General features: G+C 51.6%; 1 protein-coding gene across 5 annotated transcripts in view; it reads left to right on the forward strand.

Moving 5' to 3' along the window:
* The window catches only part of AXIN2 (axin 2), a 32,222-nt gene that overhangs the window by 2,857 nt on the left and 17,002 nt on the right, over positions 1-12,363 (forward strand). For 4 of the 5 annotated variants that reach the window (XM_019637788.1, XM_019637791.1, XM_019637787.1 and 1 more), the window contains 2 exons: positions 1,731-2,669; positions 10,389-10,529. In XM_019637788.1, the coding sequence (XP_019493333.1) occupies positions 1,855-2,669; positions 10,389-10,529 (956 nt within the window). In that variant the 5' untranslated portion in view covers positions 1,731-1,854. Of the gene's footprint in view, positions 1-92; positions 414-1,730; positions 2,670-10,388; positions 10,530-12,363 lie in introns of those variants that run through there. The other variant, XM_019637789.1, reaches the window with a different exon arrangement.

Genomic DNA, 12,363 nt, shown 5'->3' on the forward strand with positions numbered 1-12,363 from the left:
CTCCTCCCCCTCCCCTCCTCCCCTCCCAGCCACTGGTCCGCGCTTAGGGGCCCTGAATGCTGGCCGAGGCTCAGTCTGCGATCTGGAGCGGCCCGAGCCCGGGGCGCCCGCGTTCTCCGCGTCCCTCCTCCCCGCCCGGGCCTCGCGCCCCCGGCCCCTTTTGCGGAGAGCCGAGACTCCGCGCGTCGCCATTTCTGGACTAGGCTGCTGCTTTCCGTGCTTTTCCTGCGGGCGTCTTTGCGAGCCGCGGCGCGGGGAACCCACCCGCGCCCGGGGTGCTGCGAGCGCCTCCCGGAGCTCCGGCCCCGCGCCCTGCGGCTCTGGATGCGTGCCGTTGGATTTGGACCGGGGGGGCGGGCCGGGGGCGCTCGGCGGAGATGAGAGCCGGGCCTGGGGCCGCCTTCGTCTTCCAGGTAACGGGGCCGCCCCACCTCCCCTCTGCCGGGGTAGCGCAGCGCTACCGGCGGCCCCGTCGCTCTGCCGGCTGAGTTGCCCAGCCCGGCGGCCTTAGGCCTGGGGCGGGGGCCGCGCGCACCCACCCTGGACCCGGAGCCCTAGCCCCTCGTTCGGGGTCGCGCCCTATCCCCCCGGCCCACCCCTGCCCTCCTTAGTTTGATCCTTCCCGTGCTGGGGTAAGAAGCTTGTTTATTGGTTAGATAAGACTTTTCTTTTGGAAAAAGGAGACAGGCTTGAATCAGTAGAGTTTGGGATTCTTGGCACAGGCAGTGATAGCGTGAGACGGTTTCTGATCTGGTTTTGTAGGGTTCACGGCTCCGGGAGGTGGGTTGGGGGGCGGGGAGGACGGGGGTGGCCCATCTTGGGGATTCTCTGCTCTCGCAAAGTTTGAAGATCAAAGTCTGGTTTGAGTGAGTTGATTTCTGGTTTGGGGCAGCGAGGAAGACTGGGGTGTAGACGGAGTCGGTCGTGTTCTTGACGGGAGGCGGGGGCGCAGGAACATTTACAGCTGGTGAGGGGGGAGTCAGCGTTTTCCAACCGGGAGTCCGGGAGCCCATTCCACCCCGTACTGGGCGGGCTTCTTTCTCGGTCGAAGATCTGAATTTTTAAGGAGTGGGAAGGGGGGAGCGAGAGGGAAGGGGTGGGTGGGGGAATGGGAACCAGATGCCGGGGAAGGGCACGTTTGGAGCTCGAGTTATCTGTGCCGAGAGCAGAGCGGGGAAATTTACCGAAATTGGTTTCACCTGCACACAGCCCTGCGGCTCGGAGTGCGCGTCTTTGGAGTTGATGCTATCGCGGAAAGGGGGCGAGGGGTGGGGAACGGGTAGGCGCGGGCCCCGCTGCCCTGCGTGCACCTCGGCCGGTGGGTTTTTGGAAGGTTATGTCTCACACCTTGAATACCTCTCCGCCCCCACCACCCACCCTCCGGTTCCCATCTCACCTTCCCCGCCCCTTCCCCACCCACNTAAAAGGAACACCGCCCTCAAGACCTCTTAGGCAATGCATGCTACATCTCTGGCAATGTGGAAATTATCTTGTCCTCCCTTCCCCACCCACCCCCCACCCCCCAAGTGTGCGGGGAGCTCAGATTTCGCCTTTGAAAAAGCAGCGTCTGATACCTTAGATGAGCACCTCGCAGATAGCTGGGTTGCTTGATTTGAATTTGAGGAGTTGAAAAGCCTGTTTACTTTCTTGCTTTGATGTTGGGTAGATCTGGTTTTGATTAGATCAATACCCTTTTCTCTCCCTACCTCCCCCCTTCCTTTTCTTTCTAGAAAGGAGGCTCAGATGAGCCCCTGCTGACTTGAGAGAGAAAGAGAGACCACGCTGGTTGCTGAGAGGAACTGGAAGAAGAAAAAAAAAAAAATCCCCAAACTCAGTGAGAAGAGCTCTCTCACCATGAGTAGCGCTGTGTTGGTGACTCGCCTGCCAGACCCCAGCAGCAGCTTCCGCGAAGATGCCCCCCGACCCCCGGTTCCAGGGGAAGAAGGGGAGACCCCACCGTGCCAGCCTGGGCTGGGAAAGGGCCAGGTCACCAAACCCACGCCTGTCTCCTCCAACGCCAGGCGGAATGAGGATGGGCTGGGGGAGCCTGAGGGGCGCGCATCCCCGGATTCCCCTCTGACCAGGTGGACCAAGTCGTTGCACTCCTTGTTGGGCGATCAAGATGGTGCTTATCTCTTCCGGACTTTCCTGGAGAGGGAGAAATGCGTGGATACCTTAGATTTCTGGTTCGCCTGCAATGGATTCAGGCAGATGAACCTGAAGGATACCAAAACTTTGCGAGTAGCCAAAGCCATCTACAAAAGGTACATCGAGAACAACAGCATCGTCTCCAAGCAGCTGAAACCTGCCACCAAGACCTACATACGAGATGGCATCAAGAAGCAACAGATTGATTCCATCATGTTTGACCAGGCGCAGACCGAGATCCAGTCGGTGATGGAGGAAAATGCCTACCAGATGTTTTTGACTTCTGATATATACCTCGAATATGTGAGGAGTGGGGGAGAAAACACGGCGTACATGAGTAACGGGGGACTGGGCAGCCTAAAGGTCGTGTGTGGCTATCTCCCCACCTTGAATGAAGAAGAGGAGTGGACTTGTGCTGACTTCAAGTGCAAACTTTCACCCACTGTGGTTGGCTTGTCCAGCAAAACTCTGAGGGCTACAGCAAATGTGAGGTCCACGGAAACGGCTGAAAATGGGTACAGGTGAGACTGGCAGAGGGGGGTGGTGGGTTGGGTCGTGGGCGATAAGGACTCTGCAGATGTTTTGAGTTAAGCAGTGTGGATGGTTGCATGGATGTGCTGCAGAGGCTGCAAAAAGGTCTGTGGAGAGCCAGGACGGCTGGCCATGAACCCTTTGATCTTTCTTTCTGTTGTTTATAGGGGAGAAAAGTGATGTACACACAGCTAGATGCCTGCAGTCTTCCAGCGCTACATTCACACGCTGGCAAGCAGTATTCATTAATGAGGGTTCCTTAGTATCCTGGGCCAGTCTTAGGGTTGAGAGAGAGAAAGAGAGGACAGCAGCTTCTGGTCGCTGAATCACCAAATACCCTAAGCACCGGTTTTGGAAGGGGTCATTCACCACTAATCAGTAGAGAGTGGAATTAATGTGGTGAGGGAGGCAGCTGGGTTGTGGTGGAGACACAGGAAATAATGTGTGTACCCATTGGATGTGGGGGTAAGTGGGATCTTTTGAACTGTTATATAAAGATAAGAGCAAGCAATTGGCTTAACAGCTGAGCTGGTGGGTCTCTTGTACGATTAGGTATTGACCCAGCAAGAAACCCTCCTTACTAGGGAAGGCCCTGTGACTTTTCCTAATGAAGGACCCTCAGCTTTGGATCTACTAGTATATTAATCTAGGTTTTCAATGCTTGTAGCCCAAGAGACAGGCCTCAGTTGATTATGTTGTTGCTTTTGCTGATGGAGCAGAGGTCTTGGCCAGCGAGGACTTGGGGCCCTGGAGTACTTTCTCTTTTTGAAGCTTCAAAGACAAACAGTCCTTTACAGAATGGCCAAGTCTTAAGATTCTTGACCTTTGGAGGCAACTTCAGACCTCCTGTGAGAATTAGTTTTTCTCTTTTCTCTCCCTCTCTCCCCTTCTGAGTGTTCGGAAAGAGAATGAGCCTCTTAATTCTAGGCTGTTTCTGATGGCATGTAAGAAAAGGGGGGTGGGACCCTGGCTGCTATCTGATGGCTTATACACTTGCTAGCCCTTGTGTATTTCTCCATGTGTTAGGGACCCGGGCTGTCTCTGGAGAGTGTCCCCTCTCTGAAGGGGATATCCTCCTGTGTCTGGCAGCAGCAGCAGCAGGAAGGGCAGGGCAGCCAGGTCGGACTGCGCTTAGGAGCAGTGATTTAGGGGTGGCGGAGACAGTTGACTCTTGTTCTCCAACCACAAGGGGGTGCTCTTATAGCCTCGGAAGTCACAGACATCTAGTCTCCACCAAAGTGGAAGCCATTGGCTTTTGCAGGGAAGCATCACCTGAAAGAGTTGTTTCAGCCTCTTTAAGGTTATAGTTTCAGGTTATTTGGGAAGATACTGGGTCTGGCCTCTGTGGCTGGGCCGTCCCTGGGAACCTGCTGCTACTGCCCCGTTCCATGATGTGAACCTTTGGGTAAACCTCTGCTGGCCTCAATGCTCTCCCGTTCGGTAGCGGTAGCTGAGACGACTTAAGGCCTGTGGTAAGGCCGCTTCTCCAGGGGCCCGCTAACAGTGGGGCTTCTGTGTCTCCCAGTGTCAGGATTCAGAGTGTCACCTTTGTAAATAGCGCCACGTGTGGCTTTGGATGTCATCAGTAAGAAGGCACTGCAAGGCAGGACCCTGCTCTGACTCCTCCCCTTCGTGGGTGGGCAGTAGAGACCCAACCGCGGAGTGCCCCTACCCCCTCATCTGGGCTAGGACTAGGATGACATTTTTGGGAGATTACTCTTGTGAAGCTTCTTGATCCCGGAGGCCAGGGCCAAAGATCCTTTGTGTTTCTAGTAATTGCCTTGTTGGTTGTGAACTGTGGGCATGGCTGGTAACATAAGTGGCACCTTTTCATCAGCCTCTAGAGTTTCCATACTGTATTCTTGTGTGCTTTCTTCCACCGTTGGGTTGAAATGAAATATTTCACCTGGACTTCGTGAAACCCAGGTATGTAGCTGGGCATTGTCAAAAAGAATTTAAGCCATATCCAAATTTCATGTTAACACGCAATATACTCAAGTGCAGGACGGTGTATTGAGAGGTGTCCCTAATTACTCAAAGGTCTGGGTCCCAGCCTTGTCCACCTCGTATACCTGGGCTCAAGCCTGTCTGAACCCCATGTGCCATCTGTAAAATGAGTAATTGCTTCCGTTTATGTCATAGGTTGCTATTAGGATCAAAATAATAAACACGAGAGCCCTTTGCAAAGGGAAGTGTTTTGAACTGATGTAAAGCGTTATAATTAGTATAATTTAATGCTGATAACAATGGGGTGTGTGAAAAGGGCAACCAGGTTAGAAGTCCACTTTCAAACAGTGATTCTTGGGTTCTAGCCCATATTCATTATAAAGTTATAGAGGATTCACCCTTCCCTTGTCTCAGCTTTCTCTACTTGTTGGACTTAAGTCTGTCTTTCCGGCGAGTTCCTGGGATGTACAGATCCTATCTAACGCTTTAAGTGTCTCCCTCCCAATACAGTCATCAAGCAAGGTACCTAGCATATGGGACCGGCTTAGTAAGTTAGTAAAATTAATGAAACAGAAGACATGAGTCCTGCCGAGGGTCTCTCTTCATCAGCTGTCGAGGAGCAGTCTTGGCAGCTGGATGCCCAGAGCGTTGGCTAGTCTTCCAAGCCCTGTGTTTACCCTGGGCCCTCAAAGGAGCCTCATTTTTAATGACTTGTTTGTGTCCTTACTGATTTGGTGTCAGGTTTAATATAAATAGTTGGAACGGAAGAGCAGGAATTATCCTCAGAGGGAAGGACTCTGGTTTGCGAGTGGTTGAGTGGGAGGCCTGGGCTTTTGATGGTCTCTATAAATAACCAAGAGCAAGAGTGACCTGTTGGAAGAGGCACATGTAAAAACCCCAGCACACAAACACACACACAGAGTGGCTAGGTGTGTGTGAAGGGGGCTGTGGGGTTAGGAGCTGAGCCCAGCATTTATTTTGGGAAGGAGAAGAGTGTTGGGCACACAGAGCGCTCCCTGTGTCCCTCCCTTTCTGCACTGGCCCTTCCCTGTGTGTCCCTGCCCAAGGCGGGTCTCATCTGTCTCTCCTTGGGACCCTCTGCGCTGGCCTCACTTAAAATCAGCCAGGCCCAGCAGATGGCCCTCTGCTGGCTCCAAGCGCCTCCTGTTCTCTGAAGGAACTCGCTGATGAGGCCCATTTTTGTGCGAAGCCATTGGAATCACGCTTGGCTTCAATTATCAAAGAAAATGATGCCATAGGAAAGATATGCTGGAAGCAACAGGCCACAATTAGAGGATGGAGGCTCGGGTGAAGGCAGTTTGCTAAGAGACACTTGGAAAAGTTCTCCTGTTTTCTCAAGGCCTAGTTCCCCGATGTTGTCCGAGTGCCCCCAGGATACCTTAGAAAATGCTTGTTGGAAGAGAGTGTTGCCTTTGGGCAGTGACTTTGTGAGCACATTGTCAGAGGGCTTTTGGAAATCCCGAAACATGCTCTTTAAGCTGCATTGTTTTGAGAGGCGACCCAGAAGGAGGCCCCAAAGGTCAGTTCTGTTGTATTCTCCGGAGGGTAGCTTTGCCCTGGTGCCTGGGGAGGGGGCGGGGGCCACAGCATCTCATCAAGATAAGAGATAAAATAGGTGGGGGTGGGGTGGGGGACAGAGCAGCAAACATTTCCCTTCCCTTAAGCTCCCAGGAGCCTCTGCTACCTGACAGCTGAAAGTCCTTTGCATATTGAAGTTGCGAACAGTATGCCCGGTACAAAATCTGTACCATGGGCCTCCATGCTCCCTCAGAATTTAAAATCCTTCCAGCACGGGGAGCACAAGTCCTGAAGAAATAATCAAAGCATCTGGGTACAATTACTGTAGCATGGTCGAGTTTCTTTCCGTTTTTTGTTTTTTTTTGTTTTGTTTTGTTTTTTTTAAAGTAATCACAAGAAACCAGCTCTAATCCAGTTTTTTAAAATTATGTAGTGATTTTTTTGACAAAGTTTGGGCTTCTTAAAAATTGAGGTCCTGTCCCTCCTCACTACCCTGCCTCCTTCCTCTGCCTCCTCCTGTTATGTTTGTAGGAAAATCCAAATAGTCTATTGCAGTCAACTGAGCTGAGAGCAGTATATTCCTTTTTTAATGACTGGTCACACAGTAGCCCTCTATTTTGGAAGCGGAGGGAGACGAGTTTATTTTGGGATCCATGTGTTCGAGGAGTGCAAAGCTGTTAGCACACATGGGATTCGAGTTAGGTGTCTTTTTGGTTGGGGCAGGAGGAATGCCTCTTGAGTCATTTTCTCCCCGTAGAGGTTGAATTCTAACCCTTACATTTGGGACATTGTTGATGTGTTAATACCACAAAGATAGCAACACTGAAGGCATGGAAAGAGTGTGTGGATGCTATTTAAGGCTGTTTTGATCTTGTACTATGCCTCTTAGACACACAAAATAACTTTTTAGCAACCCATTTGATGGTCCCAGGTCTTTTAAGGAGGTTCAAAAAAGTGTTGATCTTCTGCCCCAGGCCACCAACCATGTTTGGCACCGGGGAGACATACATGAAGTGGACAGATCTGGCCCTTGCCCTCATGAAGCTTACAGTCTAGCTGCCCAGATGGCCATTCAGCATGTAAACACACCAATGCTATGGAATTATAAGTCATGATAAATGCCACAGAAGGAAGAAGCACGATAGGAGCTCTCTGTTTTTGTTGGTGGTTGGTTTTTTGGAGTATTAAACGGTGATTCCCCCAAATTACAATGCTCTTGTGGGGCCTTTCAGAGGTTGTGAGAACTTCTTACAGATTGCCGTGTGTTTTAGGTGGATACCACCCCACCCTCCACGCCTCCTCTCCGCCCCCGACCCCTTACCTCCCATCCATAGAGACTGTGGCTTGCCTGTGCTCACCCAGCTGGCTGGAAGCTAAGCCTGCACCAGCTCTTGACCTCTTGATTTCTGTTCCCTATCAAGGGCGTCCAGAACTAACTTACTTATTGTGTTCCTGAAGATAGGAAGGGACCCTGAAGTAGTTATCCTGTCCATCTTGCTTTGAGCAGTAGCCCCATCCAAACACACCAGATCGCTGGGGACTTTGGGCTATTTTAAAGACTTGGGCGATTCCATAACCTGTGCCCATCCCTCCATGGTTCCACTTGGACCATTAAGAAGTGTATTCCTCTTCCTGACTTAGGCCATTTCCTCTTGTCCTGCCTTTAGTGCTGTTGCCAAACAGAACCATCCTCCTCTTTTTGAGTTCTCTTATCTACTAGAAGAGTGTTTTTACTCAACCATCCCCTCATCCCTCTCTTCTCCAGTAAAACCAACTGCCTTTCCTTGGCTGTCACTCCTGTCTAGCCCTGGTGTCCGAGAATCCCAGATTGAGGACATGTGGACGGAAGAACTTACCATCCTCATTTAGTTGTCATAAAAAAACATCCTGGGAGGTGGTGAGAACTTCTCACCCTTTACAGATATGAGAACAGGGACAGAGAGTCCAAGTGACGGTTCAAGTTCACTCAGTCCAAGGCGTTTGATAGGTTCAAGTATGATGTTTCTCGTTTGCACTTTCCAGTCAGTTCCACACCTGCATAACACTTCAAAGTGCTGACTCTATGTCCCAGTCTAGCTCAGTAGAACAGAATCAAGGTCCCTGCCAACCAAGCTCCTTAGGAGTCCAGACGTGGGTTCTGTGTGGCTGAGTCTGCAGCCTGGTGGCCTCCCCCAAGGCTCCTGTCCCCCACCTGGGGCTCCGTACCTCCTTGGGTGGTTGTGATGATGAAGGATGACTGGGCAACAGACATTTATTGAGCACCTGCTGTATGCTCTGTACAGCAGTGACAAAAACAAGACTCCGCCCATACTAAGTTGGGTGGTTGTGATGATGAAGGATGACTGGGCAACAGACATTTATTGAGCACCTGCTGTATGCTCTGTACAGCAGTGACAAAAACAAGACTCCGCCCATACTAAGTTTTCGGTCAGTGGTAGCTCTTGGTTTTCATTAACATTTCTGAACTGAGAGGGTTGGCTTAGATCATTTCTACGATTCATTCTGACTCTAAAATGTTATGACTGAATGTAACTTTCCATGTTTGTTTTGTCACCCCAGCTACAAGAGCACAAGCTCCTTAAAAACAGGGACCAGCTCTCCCACCTTCTTTTCCATCCCATTCAGTTCATCCCACAACTGCTGCCCACTCCCTACCCCTGTCGCGGCTCTCACACCCAATTGTGGCAAGAACTCCCTGTCCACGCCCACCCCTCCGTCCAGTCCAACCCAGTGGCACGCCCTCTGTGCTGCTAGGAAAACCTCAGGACCCTTCCTTTCTCTGCCCCTTCCTGACCCAACTAACTTGACCCCAGACCGGGAAAGACTTTTCACTGCTTTTCCCTTCCCTGGTCCTGGGTGGCATCTCCTTGAGTTTCCGCTCACCCATCAAGGTTCACCTTGCTCCCACCTGTCCCCAGGAGCCGTCCCCAGCCACCCAGCTAGATACATTTTCTCCATCATTAGCTATACCGGGCTTACCTCCGCTGGGTCACTCATCCTGCCTCTTAACTCTAGGACTTAACAGATGTTGAGGCTAGTCATTGTATTACGAGGCAGAAAGAGGGGTTGAGATACAGCCAGACAGATCAGCCCTACACCCACTAGTGCCAGTGCGGTGGTCCAGGCCAGGACCACCAAGGGCACACCTGTAAAATGGGCACAGGGCTCGTCCCCCCTCAGGTGACTGAGGATTAAGTGAGATGATGTGTAGAAAGGTGTGCCCCTCGTGGCGTCCCCTGTTCCCACATTATGGTGACATGCCCCTCCCTACCAGGCCGTGGGTGCCAGGAGACCAGAGCCCGGGGCTGGGTGCACCCAGAGTCCACTGCGGTGCTGAACATAAAGTAGGGGACAGGAACTCGGTGAGCAGTGCAGGAGACTGCTTTGACCTTTCATGACTCCCTTTCATCTACCAACCCCAATGTTATCTTTACAGGTCGCCTGCAGTGGCCTGATAGAGGAGGTCCTCTTTTCTGAGCCAGTCCCTCCTCCTCCAGAGGGTTTCTTTGCTGTTGGTAGGACTTGGTGGGCGCAGTGGAGTATGCTGGGTCTTTGTAAACAGGCGTCCTGCCCCACCAGGCTTCCCAGGCCCCTTCCTGCAGGCGCCTTCCTCCTTCTCCCCCTCACCCCCACTTAAGGTGACACAAGAGGAATGCGCACCCCAGCAGGGGACAGGCACACTGGTTGTTCTGGGAGGAGATGAAGAGGGTGAAATGGGGAGGCAGAGGCCACTGAGACACGGGGCCCAGGGTTGACAGGACAAGGCTATGCCAGACCTCCAGTTGTTTGCATCTCAGAACTACGCCAACAGCTATCGTGGAAGCTGAAGATACCTTGGGGCCCTGAAATTGTCATCTTTGGGTGCAGGCGTGGAGAGGGGACAGGCTGGGGGAGACACTTCACCTCCACTGCGTTACTCCCCTCTTCCATTCCATAGCCTCCCCTCCTAGAGCAGAGCCCTTTCCTTCCTCTGTAGGCTCCCCTGGGGTTTTGTGTCCCCTGGCAGACCTGACTTTGGGGGCAGAGGACCCCGGCATGCTTTCTCCCCAGGCCGATTTAGGGCTCAGCTCAGCAGGCCCCTTTTGTGGCCCCTGCTTTCTGCCCAGATGAGCACGTGGCCCCAGGCGGCAGGTTAGCGTTGAACAGATGGCGGGACTGTGCACTTGGCTACCTGGGCTTCTGGTGAGAAGCCATGATGCACCGCTGCTGTCCTTTTCCTGCAGGTCCTTCAAGAGGAGCGATCCTGTTCACCCATACCACGTAGGTTCTGGCTACGTCTTTGCACCAGCCACCAGTGCCAATGACAGCGAGATATCCAGCGATGCACTGACCGATGACTCCATGTCCATGACGGACAGTAGCGTGTAAGTATGCTGTGTTCCATTCACATACATGGTTGGCAGAGTGGCCCAGCTGGCTAGAGTCCCCAGCCGTCCTCACCCGGCTTTCCAAATCCCGTGTGGATACGCGTGCGTGTGTGTACACATTTGTTTGGTGGGAGGGGAGTGGGCCAGGGGCGTGGTGCTGTTGGAGGAAGGTGACCTGGTAGGCTGGGCAGTGTTAAGCTTAGAGCCTTGAAAGGGAAGTAGGGTGGCAGGCACCTCACAGAAGAAAACTAAAGTAAGGTAGAAGTTGAAGATGAATATCTATAAGTTCCTTGAGTTTAACAGCCCCTCTCCTGGTTGTCATTTTGCCTGCTGTCCCTATGGGTAGAAGTGCTTGGCTGCCCTTGAAAGCCAGGTGTTCCATCTGCAGAACCAACAGGCGGGGGACAGGATGGCACCAGAGGGTTTGTGTTTAGGTGTTCATTGTTTCTGAAAGAAAAGGCACTGAAGGCGGGAGTCAGCAAGCCAGAGCTCTCCAGAGGGCCTCTGTGTGGCAGGTTCCCTCGTGGATGTGAGATGGCATTGGGCTCAGTAGGCGTTGGTGCAATGCCTGTCCTGTGTCAGGTGAGGGTTCTACCCCTAAGTCGGGGTTCCCTCCAAAGCCGTGTCTCATCTTGGATCTTTTGCAGATGGATGGCTTTGATTTCTGAAAGCAATCAAGTCATCAGGGTGATCTGATGAGGTCAGCAGGCCATCGGACCGGATCATGCTTTTAGTGTTAGGTCATGTGAGATCATGCAATGGCGATCTCTGCGAATGGAGAACACCCACATTCTGGGTGAGTCTCGTAGGTGCGTGTGGGCTGGGTATCCCCATCTCCTGCCATCCTTTGAGGCTCTGATTTAGGAGACCTGAGGGAGAGGCTGCACTTGGGCAAAACTCCCCAAGAACTTCTCACCCAATACCCAGTTGAGAACCACTGTTCTAGAAATGTTCTTTGAAGGCTTTTCCACAAATGTTTCGAGTAGGTATTTTCTCTCACTAAGGGAACCATTTTGAAAAGCAAACCCATTGAGCTCTTTAAGTCCTGGCAGACTTACTGAGTTTGTTCTTTTTACCTTCCTAAAAACTGGACCATCTATTCTTCCAGTTTGTTTGAAATTATCTGGTTTCTCTTGGCCAGATGTCCTGTTGCCAAGGCCTGTGGCACGGAACCAGTTGGAAGGAAAGTTGTCGAGGTTGGTTTGGGATTCTACTATTGATTAAAATTCTGTGGCTTTCGTATTATCTCAGATTCCCCTGTTAGTAAAGGGAGAGAGAGATCCTTACGGTGAAATGTTTCATTTTAATAAAAATAAATCGCATTTCGGCATGGGTAAAAACAGTAAGGGTTTACATGTCTTTCATCCAACATGGATAAATGAGGGGTTCCACAGAAGTGAGTTTGCCATAGAAGCTGAGCTCTTTTCAGTATCCATACTCCAAAAAAAATTAGACTCTGATGGACATAGTCCCTGATACGTTTTTGCTCTGACTTGATTGAATAATATTAGACAGGCATAATTTATTTTGTGGTCCCAATAATGTCAAGATCTGTTTTCATACTGCATTGTAGTATTATCTTAGCTTGTGTGAGGCTGTCTGCCCCTATACATATTGACACCCCCCACCCCTTTTCAGAAATAGGTTTTGTTTTTCCTCGTCTTTCTGCCTGCTGTCATTTTTTTGCTGTTCTCTGTGTGCTTGCTACGAGTAGCATTACTCCTTCCGCTTGTATTATTCTGTGGATGGCGTGGGAGCCTTAGCATCGTATGTAAAATAAGGCTAAGTGGACTTGAAGGAGGGCACGGAGTGAATCTCCTGCGTCACAGGT

The sequence above is a fragment of the Hipposideros armiger genome, unplaced genomic scaffold, assembly GCF_001890085.2.
Source record: "Hipposideros armiger isolate ML-2016 unplaced genomic scaffold, ASM189008v1 scaffold_34, whole genome shotgun sequence".
NCBI classification, from domain to species: domain Eukaryota; kingdom Metazoa; phylum Chordata; class Mammalia; order Chiroptera; family Hipposideridae; genus Hipposideros; species Hipposideros armiger.